This window comes from Simochromis diagramma, unplaced genomic scaffold (genome assembly GCF_900408965.1).
Source record: "Simochromis diagramma unplaced genomic scaffold, fSimDia1.1 OVJJ01000474.1, whole genome shotgun sequence".
Classification (NCBI taxonomy): Eukaryota; Metazoa; Chordata; class Actinopteri; order Cichliformes; family Cichlidae; genus Simochromis; species Simochromis diagramma.
The window spans coordinates 432,153-459,551 of record NW_024387298.1 but is presented as its reverse complement, the minus strand read 5'-3'; the positions used below and the strand labels follow the sequence as shown (position 1 = coordinate 459,551).

The 27,399-nt window shown below is 43.8% G+C and overlaps 1 protein-coding gene across 2 annotated transcripts; it reads left to right on the top strand.

The window, feature by feature from the left end:
- The first annotated feature begins 308 nt into the window (after positions 1 to 308).
- Positions 309 to 25,589, top strand: LOC120716542 (potassium voltage-gated channel subfamily H member 2-like). Of its 2 annotated transcripts, none has more exons than XM_040004065.1 (3): positions 309 to 543; positions 1,163 to 1,764; positions 24,189 to 25,589. In XM_040004065.1, the coding sequence occupies exons 2-3, from the start codon at positions 1,689 to 1,691 to the stop codon at positions 24,494 to 24,496; spliced, it is 384 nt and encodes a 127-aa protein (XP_039859999.1). In that variant the 5' UTR covers positions 309 to 543; positions 1,163 to 1,688; the 3' UTR covers positions 24,497 to 25,589. The 2 variants fall into 2 exon arrangements, with proteins under 2 accessions (XP_039859999.1, XP_039860000.1); XM_040004066.1 differs by lacking the exon at positions 309 to 543 and adding an exon at positions 556 to 661.
- The last annotated feature ends 1,810 nt before the right edge of the window (positions 25,590 to 27,399 follow it).

Below are 27,399 nucleotides of genomic sequence, written 5' to 3'. Positions count from 1 at the left end.
CCCCCACAGTGACAATATATATACTACCAACCGTTTATCACAAGAAAACGAGCTTGTCAGTTAAATAATTAACTTGTGACAACATAATAATAACAATAATCATCATCATTTTGTGTAATTAGATTGTACTGTTGTGTACCATGACAGTATGTGGTTTCATTTCCGACATACAATTTTGTCCTTTTTAGCTAACAGTCTAAATTAATGACACGTTACGCGTTCTTAATGTTTGGAGAACATTCATATATTTAAAGATATTACATGTAATGCTAAAATAGAGCGAAAGAGCAGGACTGGGTTTCAATCCATCCGCTAGATCCGCAAAACCCGACGCTCCGTGAAGGCATCATCCCCAGGTTGACGGAAGGGGGGAACCCTTGTGACGTAGCTGAGCAGGCTGAGTGGTGAATCCCCATCCGACCCTCCCTGAAGCACAATAAAGAAGCACCAGCAACGCGTTTTAAAACGGCCTTTCGTTATCCACGGCAAACTCGCTGATTCAGGATCAGCTCAGGCAGAGAGACACGCTTCACTTTGGCGCAGGTGAATGTTCCTTTGTGAGGTATGGATGGAGTCTTTTGTTACACAGAGACAAGCAGCACAGGAGCAGGCAGAAGGGCGTGGATGTAAACTGAATCCCTCCCATAGCTGCTGAGGACAGGTAATGCAGCACAAAGCCGAACACCTGTTAACAACGGCAGCCTTTCAGAGCTCTTATCCACCATCACCTGCACCACACATTCATTACAAGATCACCTTTGTGACAAATGATCTTGTTTTGAGGCATTTAAATCAGTTGCAGTGCTCTTTAATGATATCTGGGTCACATTTTCAGCGACCAAAATCCCCAAACTGCAAAGCTCTTGGAGGTGTAATAAGCAGTTTTTTTCTGGGGTGAGGAGAGCAGGGATGGCCGAGAGCGCGCTCCTTCTCCTCCATCCATCAAAGGTTGGCTATCTCGCTCCTGATGCGCAAAGGGTTAAAAAGAGACGCAGTTAGAAGCCAGTGGAGCTGAAGTCATCTGGCAGAGCGCACAGCGAGATGGAGGAGAGAGATACAGTGAACACCTCCTAAAAAAACACTGATAGGACGCTTCGGGCTGCTGTTCTTGAGCTCTGCTGTTTTCATGTAACCAATCCGGTGTTCTTCATTTCCTCCCCAGTGAAACGCGCTGAGCTTCAGGTGGCGAAGAGGAGGAGGTGGAATAAGAGAGGAATAAAGACGCGCAGCTCAGCGCCAGAGCCATGGCTCCACAGAGGTTCGTCGGAAAGCTCGCTTCACGGGAGCGGGTTGTAGTGCAGGATGAGTGGTCCCCCGCGCTCCAGCGAGTGTGAGAGCAGGAGGAACATCACCTGACAGGCGGCCCTCCCCTCGGGGGACACAAGCAGACACGCTCGCGCCTCTCAGGCTGGAAACTGGAGGGCAAAAAACGGCTCAGATCCTACAGCGCGCCTCCTTTTCCAGAACTCTCCTCTTCCTCACTTTCTCGTGGAAGAGATTTCACTTTCTCCGCGGCCAAACTTGGGAAAACTTTGGCCCCCGGATTGAGCCTGGCGCTGTAGCGTCCATGCCGGGAGCGCCGTGAGCGTCGTGCGCCCGGCTGCGGAGATTGGAGAACTGCGCTCTCGCTGTGATATTATTCAAAGTCCCGCAAAGTCTTTCGCAGTCCAGGGGCCACTGCAGCGAAGATGCCAGTCCGGAGGGGCCATGTGGCTCCGCAGAACACCTTCCTGGATACCATCATCAGGAAATTTGACAGTCAAAGTAAGAATCTAGATTTTCCTCCTTCAGATTGTTTATCCAAGCGTCCACAGCCTGCTTTGCTTTCATCGAGGCCCGGCGGTAGTGATTGATTTGCTGACTCGGGAGCTGTTTAGAAATAGCATCCTAATGATGTAGACGTTGAGGTGACACGTTGTTTTCCAGAATTAGCCTCAATTATGGTGTCCCCTGCATGCTTAATGGCCGTGACACGTCACAAGGGTCGGAACTCTGTGATAAATGAAACCAATCAGAAATCGAGCGAAACTTTACGGATGCCAAACGTTTCTGATCACGGCAGCAGCAGCTTGTGTAGATTGATGCGCTCCTGAGTTTACTTGGAGCCTCTTGTTAAAGGTTAGTATCTGCATCCTTTAGTACACTTGCTTTCATGGAATCAGGTTCGTCCTCAGTGTTTATACTCAGTAATCGCTGCACGCCAATAAACCATTCTGAGTTTCGTTTGCCTTCCAAATCTCTGTTTCACATTAATCGATCTCCAGCAAGCTTCAAAAACAAACAATATATCTGAACCGATGGATTTTGCATAAGAGCCCGTGGGCATGAAATTCAAAGCTGTCTCCACCCGTCCCCACCTCCCTGTGGCACTTTTATCTTTGATGCAAATCACGCATGTTGTTCCCAACCACGAGCGTGTGACCAGACTTCAGACGTGCCTCTGCAGCCGTGAGCAGCACGTTCTCTGCACCTCGGGGCAGATGAAGATGAGGCTGTGGCGTACAGAGGAAGAAAGAGTGGATGTGTGTCATTGCCATTCATTTTCCAGGCTGGTGAAGGCTATATTGACGCAAGGGATTAAAATGCCTCCTTTAAAATGTCAGTTTCTCCAGGGCGGAGAAGATAAACATTCAGATGTTGGCTGAATTAAAGTCTTTGCTCGTGACCCCCTGTCTAAACACAGAAAAAGAGCTGCCTGCCTTCTACCATGCACCTTGCTCTTGGGTAGTTTACAGGCCTGCTGTGGAAAAGCCAGCGATGTGACTCTGCACTCCTAACAGACACGACAGCAGCTGAAAATGAAATAAGGTTTTCACATAAAAACACTCTTTCCTCACACGGAGGTGCTGAGAAGAAACTCCACACATGTGCAGTCGAGTTGAATAATTGACGTTGGAGTTGGGTAATTGACATTAATCCTGCTCTGCTTAGTTTTCCATGCTGATAAGCGTGGATGACTCTGCAAAGGTGAACATATTCAGCTGTTCGCTGGAACGCTGCCGACTCACTCCACTGTGTTCATATCTTAAATGTCTCTTTCCTGAGGATTTGCATTTGGTTCAGTGTGTGGCAGGAAGCTTCCCGTGTTTATGAGAGAAGGGCAAAGAAGTTCACATCGGTGCTATCTGAACGCCTCCCCAGGGTCGTTTTCTATGACTGCTGAAGGCTTATGGCTGGGGTAACCCTGCCTGCTGCTGGTGCTGTTGTCATAGTGCCCGGCGGATGTGGGCAATGAACAGGGAGGCACAGAGGAGGAGTGTAAATGGACACCAAGATCTGTGAAGAAAGCCCTGAACTGGTTGAAGGAAAAGGCACTGAGAGCTGAAATTAATCCAAAGTAAAGATCTTTGCTTTTTCTTTGTAAGAGGCTTCATTTGATCAGCATTTAATATCCGGCTGCTTCTTTTTGCTCAGATATACAGTAAGTGAAGAAAGCCTCCTCATGTGGAGCACAGTGAGGGTGAAGCAGCCGTCATGCTACAAGAAGCAGAGCGGAGAGTTTTTCTGTTTGAGGTGGGGTGGCTTCTACAATAATGTGCTGATATCACAAAGCCTGATGCTGAGCATGGAGGAGATGATTAAGGAGTAAACTTTACCACCTGAAATACTGTGTGAGAACAAGGTGATCAAGCAGCTCTCGCGGCCTTAGATCGGAGCGTGTGCTATAATCTACACTAGACACAGAAACATGTCAACAGACTTTTAATTGTGTTTGTTTCTTTCACCATTACTCTGAAAACATTTCTCCCAAACATCCTAGGACCACCTCTTTCCAGGTGTTTTTGATTGTCCCTGCCCCCCAAACGTCTGATAGGTCTAAATAGGATCGTTAAGGAAAAGGAGGCGTGTGCTTCAGCAAAGGTAGGGCCTGTCAGGCCACTCGGAAGACATGCGAGCTGCTCAAAGGTCATTTTGAGCTATAGATGTATCAGGTGAGAAGGCTCATTAGACACCAGTGTCAGGCACGTTTTTATAACGTTGGAAAGTGCTGATTACTGTGATTGTGAGGTAGAACTATGTTGTTCAGAAGTATTCCACAAGGTACCAGAGCTTACAGCTGTCAGAGTCTGCTGCAACACAACGACAGATAATCCACACGACGTCAGAATAATCAGAAAAATGAGATTTCCAGGTGGAAATATTCACACGAACACTTCATGCACGCACGCACACACACACACACACACACACACACACACACACACACACACACACACACACACACACACTTATATATGGAGTATAAAAGTGACAAAATGTAGCAGACAGAAGTAAATGTTGCACCATCAATCATGACAAACTTATGGTGGAAATTCAAATATCAAATACTTTCATTATTTCTATACTTTTTAACACTTTTTTGTTTCTTACTTACTAATTTAGCACTGGGTAACGATCACTGCTGAAACTGACCGAGATAAATGATAAAAGTTACTTATTAGTAACAAAAATCTTGAGAAATGGAAACATTAAATTCTGTCATGTATGATATGACACTGTGGGTCTACACACGGCTCAAGTTCAAATAATGAGGACAGTGTACTAGTACACCCAGACATTTCATATGTATTCTATAGTCATTACTTCATATATTCAGTGTTACAGGACTCGAAATGTTTCCCAACCTTGTGTTTCTGTAGTTTGTTTGAAAACGTGCTCATTTCCAAGTGGCCTTGACAGAGAATGTATAATTCATGGGCTACAATATGTTTACTGATCCTGGTTTTCTGTTTATTCTGAACACCGCTATTTAGATGAAACATTAAATGTAATTAAAGGCAATAACAGGATAAGTCAACGGGAAACGATGCTCAAACACACGAGGACATTTTTAGCCGTCAAGGTTTCCAGCTCACGTAACTCATGTACATGCACCGTTATCAACCTTCTCTCCTTACTGTACCCTGATCCTCTGTGCATGCCCCTCGCTGTGCATGCCCCGTGATCCGCCCACAGACAGGGCCTCCTTTTCTACACGTCGGGAGGTCGCAGCAACCTTTAGGCTCACGTGGTGTTGTGTGTTTGCTGCTCCTCAGAGAAGACTTTGCCAGATTACAACTCTTAAAGTCGCTGTCCTCCAGGGAGGATGTTGCCGTTCTGCAGCTGAAGCACAAACACTTCATTGCCATAGAAACCCCACCTCCCCGTTTCCTCCACCCACACTCCCACCCACTGTCATGTACACACACACAGACTGCTCGAAAAGGTACAAGTGCACTGTTATATTAAGCAGCTCCAGGTAGCTTTACAGTCTACATCCTTCACACACTGCGGTCAGTGTTGAACGCTGGGCCAGAGCTGACAGATAATTGGCTCTGCTTTTTAGTTTTAGGCGACCTGGTTGGGCTGAAGTTACCTTTAGTGACCTTTAGACACAGACAACTGAATCAGACGTATGGATGCAGGAGGACGATGTTGTGCTGACATGTAGTCTGTGTGTATCTTGATACATTGCGCTCCTCTGTGTCATTGCTATGCAATCAGTGAGCCTCACTACTGTGCTGAGGGACGCGTTCTCACACGACATGCACACACAGTCAGATGTTACATGCGTAGAAATAACAAATATTTTTGCATATTAATGTAATGAATGTAATGTCAGGCAAACTCCATATTCTGAAGTCTCTTAAGAGAATATTAACCATTTCCTGTTTGAGAAGGCGTCAGATAGCTCGCTGTCATTGCATGAATAACTCTCGATCAGGCTGATATACCAGTTAAAATTTTCTACTGCCTGAAAAGTCAGATGTACCTGTTGTATTCATGCACACAGTGGGATGCAAACGTTTGGGCCACCTTGTTAATGGTCATTATTTTCCTGTATAAATCGTGGTTGTTGCAATAAAAATGTCAGTTAAATATATCATACAGGAGACTCACACAGTGATATTTGAGAAGTGAAATGAAGTTTATTGGATTTACAGAAAGTGTGCGATAACTGTTTAAACACAATCAGGCAGGTGCATGAATAATGACTATTAGCAAGGTTGCCCAAACGTTTGCATCCCACTGTAGTTACTGATAATTAGACTCTAGCAGGCAGTTATCACTTTCCAGGTGTCCACTCCCTTACCTTTAAAAGTTAACACAATCCAACCCTGTGGTTACATGTAAAACACAAACATTTGAGTTCTGGTAGGTTTAACGGGGGAGTCTCGTTGGCCTGACTCACCTTTGGAGCCTGACCGTTAGAGGAAGCACAGTCGGTGCTTCCGTGTTGCCACATTTTGTCGAATCCTAAATTGCTGCTTACGTCAGATTCACACACAGACAACAGGCTGCGGTAGCTTCCTCATTTTCTTAAATTTGCAAAGTCAGATTCTTTAGTCAGATTTACACCAACCTTTGACTTTTAAGGAACTGACTTGACACACAAACAACATGCATTAATAGAATAAAGTGTAAACAGAATTTAGTTTGCCTGTTGAGTCTCTTTTGCTTGTCAGCCGGTGACAGCAGGTCAGCCACCTGAGCGTCCTTGAGCTCCATGTTTCTCTGGGCTTTGATGGTTTCCACTCAAGGTTACACTTGAGTCTGATGCTCCAGGGCAGGAAGACAGAAATGTTACATACACCCACAACAACATACGGCTCGAATACATGGATCAGGCTGTGATCGGACATGTGAGCGCTCCATCTGCTTTCTTCTTGGATGGCTGTGACAGCGATGCAGAACAAATGTAGCCTGTTTCCTACAGACACACAGTTTAGAAAATGATATTAGAAAATTCAACAATATTAAAAATGACCTACAAAAAGACGTCAATATTGGCAATACTTAAACAGTCCAAAACAAACAGAAAGAGCAGGGTCTCCTCTGTGGTTCACCTTATTCTTCTGCTCCATCTGTTTCATTCTGAGGGTGTAAACACAGCAACTCTGCTGCTGGAGTCAGCAGTGAGTCAGAGCCTCGAGATCGCACTTTGCTGCTGTGAAATCACTCGTCTCTCACTCACACTCTCTTTGTCTCTTGTCTCCCTTTCTCTCGTTCACACACACACACACACACACACACACACACACACACACGCACACGTTACTGAGCGGACACACAAAAGAACACGCGCACACTCATGTACTTGTAAACTCCTGGAGCTTGTAAACACTCTCCTCTCCAACTTGCTCCTTCCTCCTTGCTGCTCCTCGTCTCAGCTGACACCCAGCACTCCCTCCATCTCCCTCCACCCTTCTCCTCTCTCCACAGATGCCCAACGTGCAGCCACGCCTAACTGCCTTCTGGCATTATGTGGGCACGTATTCAGCGAAGCAACATGGTACCTGCTGGGGGTGCTGAGGGGGAAGAGGGTGTGTAGCCATTCTCTCCAGCTTGTGCGTCTCCTTGTTGAAATGAGGTTGAAACAATAATTTGTCTTTTGCGCAACATGTGATTCATCCTTATCCTCCTTTTGGGTTTTATAATGAGCAGCTTCACTCAGATTATGCCGCCCACGCTCGCACGTTGTTTTGGTGGTGGCAGCTACCTGACACCACAGTCACGTTTTTAGAATAGTAAGGTATGGTACATTTAAACTTACTCTGCTGCTGTTAAGGATGGAGAGGAGTTTGTTACACTCACTGCTCCAGCTGCTCCCTGGAATTCGATCCATCTCAGCTCAAAAACACATTTGTAACAAATTCAAAGTTAGCAAAGATTCACCTTTATCGCCTTGTTCTTCTGCAACAAACTCAAAACACTTGGTTTTATTATAATGCAGCAATGAAACAGTTGTATTAACACTCCTGTTTAAACATTAAACCTAAAATATGGCTTTATGAGATTAGTTGATATGCTTGGGATCATTATCCTGGTGTTTGGGCCAAGTCATGACTGTCACACAGACGGCCTTACTTTGGTCAGCCCCACTTTGGACTAATGTGTCCAAAGGACGTTGTTCCAAAAGTGATCAAGGCCAACAGGTTTGGGATGCTGCTCTTGGGTAGTTTTTTTCACAGTGTCTCTGAGCAACACTCAGTCTGACCTTGGGATACGTTTGCTAAGACGTCCACTTTTGGGAAGATTGGAAACTATTTTGAATATTTTCCACTTGAATAGCCGTTCACACTGTGGAATGATGGACTTTAAATTGTTTGGAAATGGGCTTATAACCCTTCCCAGATTGATGGGTAGCAGCAGCTGCTTCTCTGAGATCGGTGCTGATGTTTCCCTGCTTGGCATTAAGTCACCTGAATGCACCACAGCAGCAGCCTTTTAGAGGAGCTCACACTCACCGATGATCAGTTAATCAAATGCATTTGCTTAGCAACATCTCGCTTTCAGCTGTTAATTTCTCTTTTCCTGAAGTGAGAAAAGGTGAACTTAGTTTTTCACACCATATTTCTGCCTTTCGGCCTCATTTTTGGTAACTCGTTTTGTTGTTCCCCGAGGTTGTGTTTGATTTTGAGGCCTGCTAAGGACCAGATTTTGCAGTTGTGCGTGAGGTCAAATGCTGCAGTGTTATGCATTTGTGTTTTTCTGCTTTAATGGCTTGAGTTGTGTTGTAGTTTCATCATAATCAGCTTACCAGTCAATAAAGCTGTAAGCATGCTGGGCCCCCTGTGAAGAAATGAACTTATGAAAAGCTGAAACATTTTACACACACACACACACACACACGCACGCACGCACACACGCACGCACACACACACACACACACACGCACGCACGCACGCACGCACACACACACACACACACACACACACACACACACAGAGTTTTTAAATTCGGGGTTGAACGTTCGCAGCTACACAGTGATTGAGAAAAACAAGCTCACAGTCTGCTTTCTCATGCCACGAGGGTCTGGGAGGATTCCACCTCCTTCCACATCATCGGCTTTTAATCGGTAGAGCCTTTCATTAAAAACGAAAAAGTAGTGCCCCGAAGACTAATGCATCAAACGATGCTTCCCTACTGTGCTTTTTTCCTAATGCCGAGATGAAAACAGGAGACAAGCCTGAGTGCATCAACAGCAGCCAGTCAGGTAATCAGGAGGTTTATCCCTCACCTTGATGTGAGACAGAAGCAAAGATGAATAAAGAAGAAACGATCCCACTCAGGAGTTTTTCACCGTGGACACATTTCATGTATTTCTTTGTCTGATAGTTTAGACACATAAAGACTGAATGGATGCCATTCTGTCATCGTTCAGTTACAACTGCAGCAGAAGTCTGTGACACAGGCTGAACTGAAAACTAAATCAACATTTCAAAGTAGATCTGAGCTTAAGTTGTACTGCGATTCCCTCTGTTAGCTTTAAAAAGCAGGAAACAACTGGAATTAAAGCTTCCTTATACTTACTGTAGAGTATTTGTTATGAAAATCTATTTGAGATAATGACAGTTGTACCTCATCATTGCTAATTCAAAATGGGCTATTACTGTAAAATGCACCACAATTTTGCAAACTCTGCAGTTTAGCCTGCATGTACTGTCTTGTTACCTCTGAAATTATGATTTTGTTTGTTATTTGTCTGTTCAAACACCTCCAAACAGAAAAAAGTGCAAAAGCACACAAAACACAATAAAAATAGGAAAACAAAATGTATCCAAAGTATGTTTGAGGAGACAATAACATGTCGAGCTAACAGTAAATGGACACTGCTAAAATGTATCTTTAAAATGATATGAATCATGTGATTAAAACACACATTACCACATTGCCCATATTTTCTCCCTCACAGTGATCAACGCTGATGAATCGGCCGCTTGTTTAAAAACAGCATAAACAAAGTTCCCGACTGCAGGATTCAGTCATATCTGCCTTGAACTAGTTTGCTGGAATAATGTATTTTGACCTTACTGTGCCACCCATGTTTGCCTTTGGAGGGAATAATGCAACTTTGTAGCTTTGGTCAGTATGCTAGAAAGCATCATGTGAGATATGGAGTTATGCATTTCAGTCGATTGCAGGTTTTGTCACAGAGCACAGCTGCTTCTTATAATGCTGCAAAAATCTCAGCAGGTGTGAGTCTGCAGATCTCAAGCCTTTGATATGAAATGCAGAGGAGCCTTAGAAAGGAGGTCAGGGAATATTGATTTACAAGAACTGCTCATTTATAGAAACAAGAAGCACTACAGACACATTTCTTATTCAGGAGGAATTCATCCTCAGATGTTGTTATCAACACATGTTTCAGATTTTTCTGGAGAACAGCTCTGAGGGAGTGCACCTCCTATCTTTCTAAATCCACAAATATCACTGCATAGCCCAGCCGCCTGTCCGTGTTCTTGGTAGATCCCAGTGCTTTGCTCTCCTTCTCAGCCTGTGCCTCACTCTGTCACTGCTTTATCTCCTGGCAGCTGCCCTTTCTCTCTCACCCTCCCATTCATCAAGTCGCCCTCCTACGGGTTCCTCCGAAACTTCATCACACACCTCTCATCTACTCTTGCTTTGTCTTCACTCGCTCATTTGGACTTCCTCTCTCATTCACTGTGCCACCTCAAGAGTGGTGGCACAGAAAAGGCCAGCTAACCGACTTAAGGACCCCGGAGTCCCCAGTGTCCCGGGGATTAGACCTCATTTGCATAAATCTGCATAACTTCATTAAGGCACAGGGAGACGCGGTACACACTGTAGCCTGAGACACTTCAGAGCGAAACAGCCCATTAAGGATGGCAGTGATTATGGGATTATCACTCCTAACGACTGTTGGGGACTGGAACTCTGAAAAGTTCCACGCTGCATGACCGAAACTGCTCAGCAGGAGATTGGAGATTTCGGTCAGATGACCTTAGAAATGCATTCATCTCGAATGTGCACCGGACTACTTCTGTTGCTGTTAAAGTTAGATGTGAGGTGCTACAGTAAGCATTTAAACATTTAGTGGTGGATTAAAAATACAAATATGATGAATGAAAGTGAAAGCTGCGACCCGAGCATGTGCAAAACCCCTGCTGTCTCCTTTGCTTCGTCACACTGAAATGCTCATAACCTGCAGTTTTAAATGCAGCTTTGCAGTATGAGCAGTTGTGCAGCTCAGTGGTTAGCACTGTCACTAACTGAACCTGCTGATCAATCTGCAGCCATCCCATGTTCTCTGCTCCTACACAGGTAAGAAGGTGTGGGCGCTCCCACAGCTTACCATAGTTCAACGACATGCATCATGTGATTCTAAAGTGGACACCAGAGTGGCTCAAGTGAAGAATAAAGTGAATATGTGGCTATTTAAGGAACTTCAGTTTCCTATGGCGTTATTTTTATGCCGCTATTCTGAGGGGACGTAAAAAAAATTGCAAAAGCTGAGCGAGCGGGGCTGCTATTGTGTGTGTGTGTGTGTGTGTGTGTGTGGATAATAGCAAACACTGAAATACATTTTTTGCACGCAGCGATGAATTTTGTTCACTCAAATTTAGTTTTTCTTCGCTCCAAATAAATTTCTCCTCAAAATGCGACACTTGCACCTGCATTTTTTTTTACGTGCGCTCAGAATAGCGGCACAAAAATAACGCCATAAGTTTCTGGTACTTTTTCAGCCCGAGAAGTTTAAGACTCTAATGAACTGCTCACATTAAGAATAATTACTGTTTATTTAAAAAGCCATAATTACTATTAATGAGATTTGAAATGATGTGAAGTGGGTTAAAGTTTACACCATATTAAGAAGAGAAGAAACATCTGTTTCACTTACTGCATCGTCACCAAAGAGGAATCGCTGGCTGAACTGTTCACATGTGAACTGCTGGTGCTCACTAAGTGCACTGAAGCTTTATGAGGATGAACATGTCTTGTTAGTTGTTGTCTGCCTCTTTGCTTCCCTGACATACAGCGTACTGAGCTCAGGGAAACTACTGCCTATGGTCCAGAGTCAACTCATATTACTAATATCTAATATGCATGTGCAACATGTCTTTAAATAAATGAGAGGCTGTGCTTGGCATGTCTGCTCTGCTGGGTCTCCAGAGTGTGTGGTGCCGTGTCTCTCCCCACACGAGGAGCTGACACAGTGTGCTAACTGCTAGTCTTGTCAACACTTTTCTGTTCAGTAAAAATAAAAAGTCATTCCTGGAAATGTATTATTTATGGATGCTGTTTAAAAACTGTTCCAAAAATGCAACCTTATGTGGACGGACACAAATGCTTTAGCCGTCAAAACATGACAGGATCCCCCCACATCCTCCTGTCAGCTGTCTCACACTGATGACATCAGCATTTCTCCAACCGTGTGTGCTTGTGTGCTGCTGACAGTGTCAGGCCGGCATCTGTAATGAGACAAAAATCCAAGTAAATCTTGGAATAGCTCATTGTGCTGTGGCTGCATTTTCCTTGTAGTGCCAGTTGAGGGATAGATGTCATTATTTTTCTGGCACTGTGGGAGCTGACTGCAAGTGCAGCTGACTGACTGACCAATCAGCTGGTTACCGACTGAGGCAGAAACATGTCCCACCTGTGAGCCGACAGCCGGGGGCTGGATCGGTTTACATGCTGGAAATATTTGACCTCCATCACTGCTCTGAATCTAATTCTCTATCTGCTGTTTTCTAACAAAGAAGTTGAAAGTTCGACTCTGGGTGGGAACGCTCCTAATATAACTCCCTTTGGTCCCTAATGGTGAACATCTTTTAAAGCGATATTAGAAATCTTTTTTGTTTGCGGCTTTAGACTTTTAAAGATGACGCATCTGCTTTATCACTAACAGCTGCTAAGCTGCTAAGAAAATACTAGTACTGTGGTAGAAACACCCCCTTACAATTCATAGCGTATGACTCAGTGACTGTTATACCTACTCATCATTTCTCTGAAGCTCTCTATAATTCAGACCAACGGCGCCAGCAAAAACTATTCTGATGCAGAAAACAAGACAATCGTCTTTCTGTGGAAAACCGGAGCTCTGACCTCAGCAGTCGGTCACACGAGCTGCTTCTAATGTTAGAATGTCTCAGCCACACCGAAGAGCCACATTCAGGATAGTAACATTTAGGTAGTGCTCATACTGTTACATATGTTTGGGTAATGTTAGGTTGACATGTCTTTGACAGAAACGTGTCCAACATGCATCCTGCTGTACGTGGAGGCAGTGAGGCAGGGTTGTCGGTGGGGCCGTATAGTGGCACAAAACCAAATGGACCAATGGGAGCAGCTCATCTGTAACTTTCTGTCTTTGTTTAGAAACTTGAAAGAATGTTTGAGAGTCAGATTTATTTCTCAGTAGAAGCTGAACACAGAGCTGCTCAGTAGTTTCTGTCCTGTCCATGGAGCATCGGACTTACTTACCCTGTCAGGGGAACTCAAAGCTGTGAGAGTCTGCGTGTGTTTTGTGGACCTGACAGCATTTCTTGGGGGGGTGGGGGGACTCCACCCACCTGGGCTGTCAGATTCGGTATTCTCAAGATCTCACTTCATCTTTTGCAGATGATCTGATTCTGTTGGTGTCATCAAACAGCACCGTCCAGCCTACTCTGGTGTATCTGCAACACTGGGAATAAAACACAACATCTCCAAGTCTGCTTCTGTGTCAGAAAGGCTGGAATATCCACGGGAGTTTGTGAATGAGGTGTTTATGAGTGACGGAGGGAGTGTGGAATTGACAGATTAATTGGTACGGGGTCAGGAGTGTTGCAATACCGTATCAGTCTGTCATAGTTAACACTGAGTGTGAAAGGGAAGCTGTCGAGTTACCTGCTGATCTGCGTCCCTACAAGAGCTGTTGGTAGTGACCACATAAGACTGTGAATGCCAGCTTCTTCAGACGATGTCTGGGTTACAGGGTTAGCCTGCCCCCAGGATAGAGAGCTCAGTCACTTAGGAAGGGCTCAGAGTAGAGCTGCTACTCGTCTACATCAAACTAAAGACTTGTGTTGGGCAGCTGACTTGAATGCCTCCTCACGTCTCTGTGGTGTGGATTCTCAGACATATCAGACTGAGTGGAGACACCGGGGCAGATTCAGGATGTGCTGTAGAGATTATATCTCTCATTTGGTTTGGGAATACTGTTGTTTCCCAACAGAAGAGCTGGAAGAGCTGGAAGAGCAGGAAGAGCTGGAAGAGCTGGAAGAGCAGGAAGAGCTGGAAGAGCTGGAAGAGCTGGAAGAACTGGAAGAACTGGAAGAGCTGGAAGAGCTGGAAGAGCTGGAAGAGCTGGCTGTGGACAAATAGAACAAATGGATGGAGTAAAACGTTTTTGTCCATTAAGTTTTTTTGGTGGAGATTTTTAAACAGGACCTGACGTGTGCATTTCTTCCATCACTTACACCAGAAACACAGTAGAAACATTTCTTTAGTGGCTTGTCTGAACAGGAAGAATTACTACAACAAATAATACTCTGCTTAGATCTGCAAGGACAAAAACAACTGAACTGTGGAGTGATTTCAACTGCACTGTGTAACTGTAAATAAGAGGTCAGCTTAAGAAAGAGAAAAATAAGATGAGTGTGGCCTAAGAAGGATAACTAAAGATGAAAAACATGGATTACAAAGTCAAAATCTGGAGGGTTTCTGTTTTGTTTGAATGTTCATTCAATCAGTGCAAACAATCAGTGCAAAGATTGCTTCTGAAAGGACTCGGTCGTTTAGGGCGCCACTTTTGCTCGCGAGCGAGCGTAGCGCATGACGTTTTATTGCACATACAGTCGTGTTTCAAACACTGACGCCGCCCCTGGGATGCAGCTTCACATCCTGAGACACTAACGTGAGATTTTTACAGCTGCTCAGTTGTGTAAAACTGTAACCATGGCAACACTAACTGTAGCTAAGTGGAAGCCATGTGGTGCCATAACGCACATGTCAGATGCCTTTGTCTGCTTGCGTTGTTTTTCCAGAACTCGCCGCGTAGTGCTTTCTGTCCCGATGGTATCGTGCATGTAGCGAGAGACGGGAAACACGACTAATCTCATGAAGTCTGCCGTGAGTCTCAGTCATGAATATGATGTAACAGTAACCTTCATAACAGACAGAGCAAAGGGTCTCAGTCTGGTATAATACAAACTTACAGCCTGTGGGATGCAAAGAGGTACTGTGGAATATGAGGGGTCCTACATTTAGTCTGAATTTATTGTGTCAGCGCTCCATGTTTGACAATTTAGCATGTGTCATATTTCTCGTTTCCATGGCAATTGCACAGTTAGGAATGGGTAGAAGCATAAAAATCGCTGCAGCCCGTCTGAACGATTTTTGTCAGCATACGTCTGCTTCATCCTCTTTTTCTCCCCCCTTCCTTGTTTTTCTTGATCTTTTTTCTCCCCGGTTTTCCCCGGTTTTCCCCGTTCACATTTCTCTGTCCCCTAATCTCGCTCCCTCTTTCCTTATCTCGCTCCCTCTTTCCTTATCTCGCTCCCTCTTTCTTTATCTCGCTTCCTCTGTAGCTAGCAGGCAACGAGCTGGTGTGTTGACTTCTACTTCTAACACACGGGTTTCCCTCCCTGTCTGCCTACTCAGAGTGTTCAGGGAGATTCCTAGCACATACGCACACTCACAGATACATGCTCAATCACTCACAAACAAATAGATAGCACACACACACACACACGGGCAGATTCAGGGGCCCTCAAGGTCTGGTCCTGGTGAATTATTCAGTCTGTGTCAGCAGGTCTGTATGTGCAGCTGAAATCATACATATATGTGTGTGTGTGTTTGTGTGCATGTGTGGCATAGTGTGTGTCAGTGGGAATAGGAAATCGTGTTTTCCTCCTGAAAAGCTTGCCTTTAATCAGCTTCTGCATCAGCGCTCTCCTCACTGGCTTCAAAAGCTCATTAGAGGGAAATTATGGGGAGAAAGGAAGAAGCAGTCAGAGTCAGCTGGGGAGCTTTTGATTACCTTTAATACCTCCGACGGACATTATGGAGAGTTGACTTTATATTTACTGCAATCCTGATCCCATGTTGGAACACAAATGTCACTGATTCATAAACTAATGTGATAAATTTGTATTATTTATATACATTGTGTTGTATGGACACATGCATTTACATGTTATTATAAAATGAAACAGGCTTAAACATAATAACAGGACACAGTCGCCAGGAAGTAGGCTGCTGCATATTGTATGCATGCTGCACCGCTCAGGGTTTTGTCCATCATCAAAACTATTTATAATGAGAGCTGGCTGTGACTGAGTGCTGAAGGGACCACATTTTTTTAAATGATACCGGGGTGGAGCTGAGGCACCTCGTCACTGGCTTCATTTTAAGCTACGCTCATCATTTCGAATGAGGGTTGTGGTCTCCCTTCAATCTTTGTTTGCCTGAGTGACAGTTGCCACAACAACTGTGCAACTTTCCCACGTTCACCTTTTTCCCAACACTTCTTTAAACATACTTAGAAAATCACAAAGAGCCACTTTGCATCGGTGGCCACATACAGTAAAAATCCCCTTACTGTCTGTGGATTTCATCCCTGTGATATCTCAATATAAGACAAAGGAGTGCAATCGCAAGAGCACTTCTCAGTTTTATTACAAGGTAAAGAAACGCTGCTCTGTTTAATAAAGGAGCACTGTCACGACTCTTTGGGCCTATTGCAGAAAATACTCCGACTGTCCAATGACTGTAAGAAAGTTTTTGTTAAATAATTCATCTTAAATTTTACAGCGAGCACATTCTTAAAAATGAGGGAAAAAAGAACTTTCTATTGTTAATAGTGGAAAAAACAGAAACTGTCATTTAATTGTTTATCTATTACTTTGATGGGGGAGATCTTCATCAGTAGGACAAGTTGTAAACTTTATGAAAATACAGTTAAAAGATGAAAGTGTGTGCCCTCGTTCACAGATCCCAGACACCCACAGGACCGGACCAGAGTCTTTGCTGGGCCGATTCTGGCCCTCGGACCAGAATGTTTGACACCCCTGCTGTTGCTCATGAAGTGTTAAAGATAATACATGTTTGTTTTTAACACTTTAAACTTCTGCTGTCTATAACGCATGGACATCACCATACGCTGTGCAGCCTGCACCACCCTCAAATACTTCTCATGCAGTACCACAGTCGCCCTCTTGGGACTATTATACGCTCCAGATCCACAAAGACACAGACGACTGCTTCTGACCTTCTCCTCCAGATCAATCCTCTCAAAGCAAACATCACATCTGTAGTGCTCCCTGCCCTCCTCCCTCCGTCCAGAACACCTTCAGCTATACTTTCTCAGTCATCTGGTAACTGCAGAAAAACATTCAAATAACTGTGACATTCTTTTAAAGTAGAATTTTAGTAAGTTGCTAGTAGTAGTGCAAACCTAACAACCATACATGTATGTGCAGTTCCACATAATCTACATAATCCTGTCAGTGTCAGCAGGTAGTGTTAGACACTTATTACTGCAGGTTATTAAATAATGTTTCGTATCCGTCACTTAATATTAAACATGTTGGATTTTCGTACATTTGTGCACATCTTTCCATTTTCACACTAGTTCAGTTCTGCTTGTCACAGTCACAAATAAAACCACAGACGGCATCAGGTCGCTGGGGACAGTATGAAGCACCTTTGAGAGAAGTGTGCAGTAAGCAGAATGAGAAGAAATGTTACGCTGTGTACAGCTGCCCACCATCACCCTTGTTTAATTTGTGCCCGTTGCCCTCTGCTTCCAAATACTGCCATCTCCTGCACTTTCCTCTGTGAACGCCTGCAGTGTAATAATACAGCTCCTCACCTCTTCCCTGCTAGAATAATGCCGGCTTTCTTTCATGTCCAGCTGTGTCCTAAACACCGAGCAGCTTAAACCATGAGTCACCCGAGTTTTTATGCTCTACCTGCTGACTCTTCTGCAGTCCGTCTTCTTTTCTTTTCCACTAGACAATGTCTGAAGACACAGTAGCAGCCTGTGACATTCTTTCTGGTGCTTCTGTTTGAGTCCCTCTCTCAGCCTGGTTTCCTTTGGTTGAGGTATTGTCATTTTGCAGATACAGTACATCTGCATCACAATTGCACCAAAGGTCCTCTTCATGTGGCTGCGTGTCTTATATTTAAAGAATAATTACATTTTTCCACCCCTGCTCAAAACGCTTTACCTTAAACAGCCTGGAAAAAAATAACATCTTCTCGGTTCTTTCAGCCACAGACTGAAAACCATTTACTCAGCGGTCTGGAAAAGACGTGCAGAATGTACACAAACACAGTACACACACACTCAGCTCTGCCTTTGCATTGCTTAGTGCTTATTGCAGCCAGACAAACCCATCAAACTTTATGAGCCCCTGAGGGCAGCTGCTGCCACTAATTCATAGAGACAGGTCTCAAGTGCATCTACACAACTGATTTTCAGTGTTTCCATGAATACCTGAACAGGTCTGTCCACCGCTTGTGTCTGCTGCGAGAACAGCCTGTCGGATTCAAGATGGACAGCTTTGATTGATGATGTGTCTCTTTAGTGAAGCGATGGGGGAGAGGCTGTGATAACGGTGCGCTTAAAGCAGACGTTTCCATTCAGGAGCCCAACATTCACTGATGGTCACGTCATGCTGGGAAACAGAGGTACTCTTCACTTTTAAAATTATGAATAATACAGCGCAGCTACCTTAATGATCTCCTCAGCCTGTATATTCCTAGGAGAGCACTGAGATCATCAGGTCAATTGCTCTTGGTGCAACCTCGCTTCAGTAGCACCCAACCTCTGGAACAATCTCCCATTGGTGCGTCTGATTCAGTTCAGACTTTCAAATCTCCATTGAAAACTTCTTTGATTTGGCCTTCTCGGCTACCTAAGTGTATCTATCATGTGAATGTCCCCCCATGTTACACCTCTTTGTCTGCCTTTGGATAATGTTTTGTATTGTTTTAACTCCCGAGTTATCTTATCTTATCTTATCTTATCTTATCTTGCATGCCTGGTTAATTATTGTCTTCCACCTGCTAGTTTAATGGTTTTTAAATGTGCTATCCGGTCGTTAAGTGATGACGTGACGAATCCTACTTCCGGGCCTAAAGTAGTCTGCGTTTAATATGGCTTTTGTGTTGTTAACATGTTTAATGTTTTGTATTTTCTTCTATTTGATCTCAAAAAGCTCCTAAAACAGTCAGTGATCACTGTTGACCTCCCTCGGCTTTTATTACCGCTAATCATTTATTTAAGCTCAGTTTTTAAAACCTTAGGATGTAGCTATAGCCCAGCCCATGCAGCAGTATATGAATGACTAACCTCGTATTGTGGATGGATTATCTCAGTTGTTCTCCTGGCTGAAGTTTGGTCCTTTTACAGCATCCTGCCATGCGATTACATTTGTTCCTGACCACCAAGAACACTCACGTTAACTTTTATCAAGTGGAAAAAAAGTTAGCTTGTTTATATTATGCTAACATAGCTGTGTCGCTAGCGGTCACGTAGCACATCATTATATACCAGCTAGGTCAACTTCAGTAACCCTACAAACGTCACTGCTGTTTAGTTTTCTGTCTTCATTTATGCTGGAAGTGATAACAGAGCTGTACGTTTTCATTTGTTTCCAAAACCCCGCAGTCAGGACATGCTATATTGTATTTAGATAGAAGCTAGCGAGCTAACTCCCTGCTAACTTCTAACTCTGTTAAATGTCATAAATTCCGTTTTCATGGATGCCTGGATGTTAAACTCAATTGTTACACCTGGTAGAGCAGAACGCTGATCATTTTATTAAAGAGGAAAGACTTTAGACAGTTTTTCAACTCTCAGTAATGCCATAGTGATCGTTTGATATATGGACCTGCAGCGGAGTTTAGGCCCAGACACGGCTAGTGACGTCAGACTTAACGATCGGATACAGATAAATTTGTATTGTATTGATTCTTGTACTGTGACGTGACTGACGGAGGTTTGAAAAATCTGCTGCCACTTATTTGGGTTCAACTGCCACAAAGGCTCGACCATCAGTGTAAAGACGTATCATTGAGCTTTTACTCGTCTTTATTGGAGGTGTTGCAGCACAGAAACTGTTTATTTTTAACTATCTTTAAAAAAAACCCTTGTGGATGTTGTGTGAGAGCTCTGTGTCACAAAGTTCTCCGATTTAGTGGTCAAAAATATCCTTTTGTTGTTTTGTGTGTTTGACTTGCTGTTTGAATGAATTGTTGGCCCCGCCCCTCCCGGAGCCTGGTTCAGCCGGAGGTTTCTTCCTGTTCACAGGAAGTTTTTCCTTCTCACTGTCGCCAAAGTGCTTGTTGGCTTTCTCTCTGTATTGTAGGGTCTACCTTACAATACAAAGCACATTGAGGCGACTGTTTTGTTATTTGATATATTGTAAAATTAATATTGAATTGAATATTCCTTCAAGTGTGGTTTGTTTTCCTTTCTGGACTTTTATATGTTTGCACAGTGCAGAAAAGTAAACACAACACCCATAGACACTGAAATGTGCACTCAATCAAAAATAATCATATCCCCATAAGCAAGTTACAGCTCGACAATTGAAACAGGGACACATTTTCCAATAACAATGACTCATGAGTCTGCAAACTAATTCCACGAACTCGAGCCCGATACAGGAGGCGTGATATCGATGGGCAGAGCTGGATTGGAATGTGATGTGCAGAAATGTCGGGTGTGGCAGATGCATGTCTTGCCAGTGATGATAAAATGACTTATAAATCACTATTTGAGAGGGAATTACTACACTCCCCTCTGTGAACCTCTCCGTAGACGTAATTTACAGGGAATAATGACCGTCTACCGTCTCTTCCTCCTGGGACTTTTTCATAATCAAGTTTAATGAAGAACACTTAGAAAGAAAAATTGACCCAGTGCACCGACGTGGGTTTAATTTCATTCATTCATTCATCATAGGGACAATGTATGACACATTAGCTTCTCCCAAAATATTGGCGCTGAGTCGCAGATGAGCCAGGCTGTGAATACTGACTGAGACAGTTCAGAAAGTTGCTCCCTGGGCTGACAGAAAAGCCAGCTTTGGCTCTCAAACATTTCCTGACAAGGCAACGATCAGTAAGCGAGGTGAAGACGTTTGGCTGGAGCTGGTGGATGTTGCTCGTCATTAGTCTTCCCTGGCATAGATTTAGAGCCTCAAAGTTTAGTCTTTCTCAGTTTTTACTTTTGTGTTTTGTGGTTATTGCCCAGCCTCTTTTTTCACGTGGTGATTATTAAAGACGTGGCTCTGTGTCCACATTCTACACTAAAACAAAACAAACTGTCATCATTTATGTACAAAATTACATTTTGTAGCATTAAAAGCAGTTTCCTAGGAGTTGGGCCAGTTCTAGGTACAGTGTGGGCCGACGTGTGAGTCACTGACCAAAAACTAATCACAAGAGTCACGTCTGTCACTGCAGCGATACGGTGTTCTTCCCTTATCATAGCCTGAAGTCCTTGGGGAAGATTTATCATTCATGAGGAAGCTCTACAATAAAAATGACCAAAAAAAGTCGAACTGGTTCGTTTCTTTTTCAGATCCACAAATAAGAATCTGCCAGGCAGCAAAAATCTTGCTACCTTAATTTAAATAATTTATGCCACCCAAAGAAGCGAATCCTTCTCGACTCTCCTTTATCCAAAGCTCTCATAAAAAGTCCTCTGATGCACACCTCCCATCTGCAACCTCCCCCTGAAAAATAGCTCTCTGTCCCTTAAAGGCCTTTCCCCTCATTATAACGGGCATGTCTAGCTTGAAATGCTGCCTTTCTAATGGCTTTTAAATGTGTTTGGAGATCTCTCGAGTGAATGTTATTTTTGCAGAAGAAGATAATGGTCACAGAGAAACTCAATCTCAGGTCTCCACTTTGAAATGCTGTCTGTGTGACATCAGTAAATACCTTACAGCGAACAGTCTCATCTGGAAGTTTCAAATCCAGCTGAACACGATGTCATGTTCATTTAGTCAATTATGACCTCTGTGTTTTATTCACAATCTGTGGCTTTAGTCCGTGTGTTTCTTTCTTCTTCAGTAAATGTTATGAGCAGTGTTTCCTGATAACAAAATCTCCGCAGCTTACAACATCTGCAACTAGACATTCACAGTTTGTCCACAGGATTATATTCTTAAATGCTTCCACTTAAAAACAATAAATAGTTTTTATTCCAGTTACCTCAGATGAGCACACAGGCTGACTCACAGGATTATTATGATTATAATTCAACTTTTACATTACAATAAATGCTGTTCTGAACACCTTAATTATAAAACAGTTTAGTCCCGTTTAAAATAGCCTGATCACTGGCAAATATTTTGATTGAGTTTTTATTGACATGACAATCTTCCCGAGTAATATCAGTGCTGGATTTTCAGCAGCATCAGGACCTGCTGACTGTCAGGTTTCTGGTCTTCAGGTGGAACAGTCAGGACGCTGAGTGACTGCAGAGGAACGTAGAAAATGTGACCTGCTGCTGAAAGCTAAAAATAAACAAAAGATTTTGCACATTTATTACGACAGACAATGGCATCAGCTCTTCAGCCACAAATGTTTCATCAGGGCTCTCTGCAGCCTACGTAAAGGGGAAATTGTTTGCTAAAAACAGCAGTTAGTGTTCGACTTCTTGGAGCCTAAGAGAAAGTCAGCTTACTTAGGAAGATCTCTCCAGGAACAATTTAAATAGAATAAATAAAGACTTGGATTTAACTGAATTTAAAGTCAAACTGAAATAATCAGGGACGATGATGTGATGTGGTCACCGTGATTAAGTTATTGCTTCAGTCAGACAACAGTTGGGATCACTTCTCTTCTAATCCCGCTCTCTCATGATCTTTCTCCAAATACCTGCATTCATTATTTCAGCTCTTTCATGCTTGTGTCCTATTTGTTTTCATTCTTTCTCCCCAAAGTCTTCCTCAGTGATCTTTTTACATCTGTTATATTCATCCTTTCTTTTCTCTTTCCTTCTTCCCACAGTGGGGCTAAGTGAAAGAAACAAGGAACATTCTCAGAAGCTTAATGCTCTTTAGTGGAAGCCATCTATCAAACTGGCAGACTGTCAGGCTAACACAGCACAAACACACTCCCACTCAGACTCTTTCATTTATGTTGTTTTCCTGTGTTAGCCAAAGACGCTCGAGATTTACCTTAAAGACACTTTTTATTCACAGCATATGAAACAGTGAGTGAGAGTCCTGAGTAAAGGAACATGTTTGAGTGTCTGTTTAAAGTGTGTTTAAAGCTCTCTTGATATCATATTTTGACACTGAGCAGAGGCCACGGAGCAAAAGAGCTCCTTCTACAGTAAGTGGTTCACAGGAGAGACACTCTGTGGAAGAAGAGGCTGTTAGGGTTGCAGCTGCCGTGTGAAGTTTTGGACCTAATTACAAACAAACTCTCATTTCTATTGCATGTTAGTGTTATTTTAGCAGCAGAAGTGCCAAAAATCATGTGCCCCAAAAAGGACATGTGGTGCTGTTTGTTGGGTAGCAGCAGGCTGAAAGGTTTTTCTTTGTTTCAATTAATATTAGAATTGAAAATGAATAAATCTGAATCTCTTTGGAGATTTGACAGAAGCAAGGACAGAATAGCTGCTAATATTAGCTTAATGTCTGAGTGGTTTTTGTCATTCAGGGCAGAAGCAGTCTGAAGAAAATGTGGAAATGCTGCCTCTGGTGGCTTTTGAATGTTGTTACAATGAAGATACAGATTTGGATAAAACGACCTGGGCCAGGGAAGTCTGCCGTTGGCTGAAAAATCTTGCTTAGCTAGAGCGTCAACAAGACGTGAACGGGAACGAGCCTCCACCTTAAAATATTTGAATCCTCCTGAGCGTTCATAGGGTGACCAACCGTCCTCTTTTCCTCGGGCGTGTCCATTTTCACGTTCTGTCCGGGTTTTCCTACAGAGCATGTGTGACATCATCCCCGAGCTGCTGCTTTGTGAGTGGTTGTTCTGCGCTCACAGACGGGACAGACAGCGCGCTGATGATGTTCAAAAGATGTCAAAGCACAACTGCAGCTTTTCAGACGAACTGTCAAAGACATTTCCCTCGTACCATCCTGGTACTTGTTCTTTTACAGATGAGGCCTTATTTCTGTACCATTATTTAATTCCAGATGTTTTTAAGTGATTTTTTTGCACTTGTTGCATATGACATTTTTTATTTCACCATTCATTAACCGCACAGAGAAGGCATCATTTAAATATGTTAAAAGTTTCTTTAAGCAAACGGCATGATTAAAGTTTTTCTGGGCCAAGTGTCCTCTTTTTGGAAATCCAAATATGGTCACCGTAGCTTTCATTTAGGATAAATGCGATTAACCTGAGCTACCCGTTTCCATTCATTTGATCATATGTTGAGTTGGTGTTGCTGTGTTAGTGAAAAGTAAATAACTGAGCAGAAACCTTTGTCCTTTCACCCACAGGTCGCAAGTTTATCATAGCCAACGCCAGAGTGGAGAACTGCGCCATCATTTTCTGTAACGATGGCTTCTGCCACATGTGTGGCTACTCCAGGGCTGAGATCATGCAGAAGCCATGCGCGTGCAACTTCCTGTATGGACCTGACACCAAGCGACTGGCTATCGCCCAGATGGCGCAGGCCCTCCTGGGGTCGGAGGAGAGGAAGGTGGAGATCAACCTTTACCGAAAAGACGGTAGGAAAAACCAAACGATGCTGTGCTCGTCATTTCAGAGCTGTTTCTGCTCATGTGTGCACCTGTTTCTGGCCTGAGGGAGATGAAACTGCATTTAAGGGAATACAAGCAGATCATTTCTAATAGTGGCAGAAGAGTAAAGCTTGGTGTCAACTTTGTGTTGGAGACAGAAGGTGTGGTGTGCCAGAGAGGTTAGCATGCTAGCTGCTGTAATTGAGATGGCAGTAGCAGTAATACGTATGTAATATTCCAGAATAAGAGAAGAGTCATTTGTGATTAATTTTCCAGAAGTCCATAAAATGAATCAGACGTGCAGATTATCCAGAATGAGATCTCCATATAGGATTGGTCAGGGCTCAGGTAACAACATCTGCCTCTGCTGCCACTGTTGGCTGAAGACAAAGGAACAGGAAAGGGGGAAGGTGTGTCTGGAGACAGTGGGAAAACTGGTAAAGGGAGAGGATCTGATTTGATGGAGAGAAGGAAGGTATATGTGTGTGCAAGGTCCTTCACTAGGCTGAAAGGAAGTAAGCCCGAGAGCATCAAAACACTCCACCACGGTGCAGATAGGAAGAGAGACGGAGTAATGTTGGAGGAAGAGTATCTGAACAGTCTTGAGGCGAAGAGAGACGTGATCGTGAGGCTGAAGCTGGAAATTGAAGGTGTGATGTTAAATGCTGTCAGTGTGTATGCCCGACAAGTTGGATGTCATTTAGACGATGAGGTAAAGATGGTGTTAAAGAGACAAATGCAGAAGGACAGATAGTGTGTGTCTTATAGAAATGGCTGTGGTGAACACAGAAGAAGAAGAGGGAGGAACACAGGCTGACAAATGATACTGGAAGATGGTGCACACGTTTAGATTATATCTTGTGCAGAAGGTGCAGTTTGAAAGAGATAGGAGGTTGCAATGTGATGTCAGGGTGTAGTTAGGCAGCATCAGGTAGTAGGTTGTAGAATGAGTTTGCAAATCAAGAAGATGAAGCGTGTGAAGGCAAAGACGAGGATTAAATGGTGGAAGTTGAAGAAGGAAGAGTTGTGCTCAGTGTTTCGGGGAGGAGTTGAGGCAGGCTCCGTGTGGCAGGGAAGCGTTACTAGACGACTGGGAAAGCACAGCTGAAGTAGTGAAGGAAACTGCCACGAAGATGTTCGTTTTATCTGCTGGACAGAGAAAAAAAGGGCATTTGATGGTCAGGGAGAAGAAGAACGTTGATTCTTGCATTCTAGGAATACAGCAGAGAGAGGTGACAAAGGAAAACAGTGAGTTGTATGCGATGCTGAAAACTAAGGAAAAGGAGTCATGGAGCTTGAAAAGATGTGCACCAAGTCTGGGTACAAAACAATAGAAGCATTTCAGGTTGGTGCAGCACATGTGTGAGTGCAGAGTACATTAGATCGTCTTTGATAGACGTGCTGACAGAAGAAGCCAGGCAGGATTCTCTGTAAACCGTGATGTCTGCAGATCTGTAGCGAGAGCAGGTGGAAGCCTGCAGAGGCGGAGGTATGCTCTGGAGAGAGGACGGATGGAATTCAGCAAAACAGAATCCGAGTGTGAATGAGAGGGAGACAGGTGTAGCTGTGAGGATGCAAGGAGGGGTGCAGCTTAAATATTTGGGGTCAATCACCCAAAGCAATGACGTGTGCACAACAGAGATAAAGACAAGTGCAGGCAGGGTGGAGTGGGTGGAGACTTGTGACAGAAGGATAGCAGCAAGCGTGACTCAGGTTCAGCTTTGGCTGCTTTTGAGAGGCGTGCACATCCACAGACGTCTTTCTGCTGTAGGCCCACACCGTGTCCTTCCTCTGTATCTTATTTATTTTTTATTTTAACTTGAATTAAAGTTGAAGTAGAGCCCATGGAAATGAATACATATTGATTTGATTAAGTTAACTGTGATCATAGTTCTCATCATAAGGCCAACAGCAGGCCAGTTTCAGCCGATTCCTTCAGTCAGCCTCGAGCGACTGTCAAAGCTTCTCACTTGGCCTTTGTTTCTGTGTTGTGTAGGGAACATTTGGCACATGATAGCTCATGTTTTTGTCTAAGTTTGTGTGAATAGTTTGACTGCTGTTTAGTCCATGTTTTCATTTGTGTCTTTAGCAACAAACTTAGTGCCAGATTTTTTCCTTTTTTCCTTTTGAGCAGCACAAACGTTTGGGACGGAGAGTATGGTGCGTGTGGTCTGTTTCCAGATGGCATTTAATATAAATGTGGTCGATTATTACTGAGTGAGACAACAATTAAATAGCCATCTGTTCTTTTTCATGCTACAACTGTTTTAATGAAATAGCAGTGTGATTAAAAGAGCTCACCTGAACGCACATTAGAGGAAGATAAACATGTCAAACCCTTGGAGAAGTCCGTCCTACCACACGAATGTATTTCTGATGATCGTGATAAAGAGGCGCGTGGTAATAAAGAAAGCAACTCCCTGGGCTACGGCCAGAGCATCTGCTGGATGTTTTCCACCTGTAGACAGACAACAGAGCAGCAGAAGAGAGGGGGCTTAGGTGGAGGAAAAGAAGGCCGAAGGGAAAAGTGGTGACTAAGAAACAGCAAGACGCCACAGCTCTGAGAAGCTCGGAACAACCATTGGGTGAGAGGTGGGACAAACAAAGTGGGAGCATGAGACAGAGAGAGAAGCAGCGTGTCATGGTCTGGGTAGTTTTCCACGGCATCGGCTCCTCCCCGCTGGGTGGAGTCTTTGTTGTTCCTCACCTGATGGCAATCATACCGGCAGTATTTATGACCTGCGCACTCAACTGGTCTTCGCCAGATTATCTGCCAACTTTACATCTGAAACCCACCTACCAAGCTCTCCTGGATTCAAGTTTGCAGCTGCCGGTAACCTCTCCCTTTTCGAACTGCCAGTCTCTCCTGCCTGCCTCCCTGCATTGCATGCAGCACCCACCTGGACCTCTCCTGCCTTCCTCCTCCAAGCAACCCCCACCTGCAAGCTTTGCCCAGTCCCTGCACCCA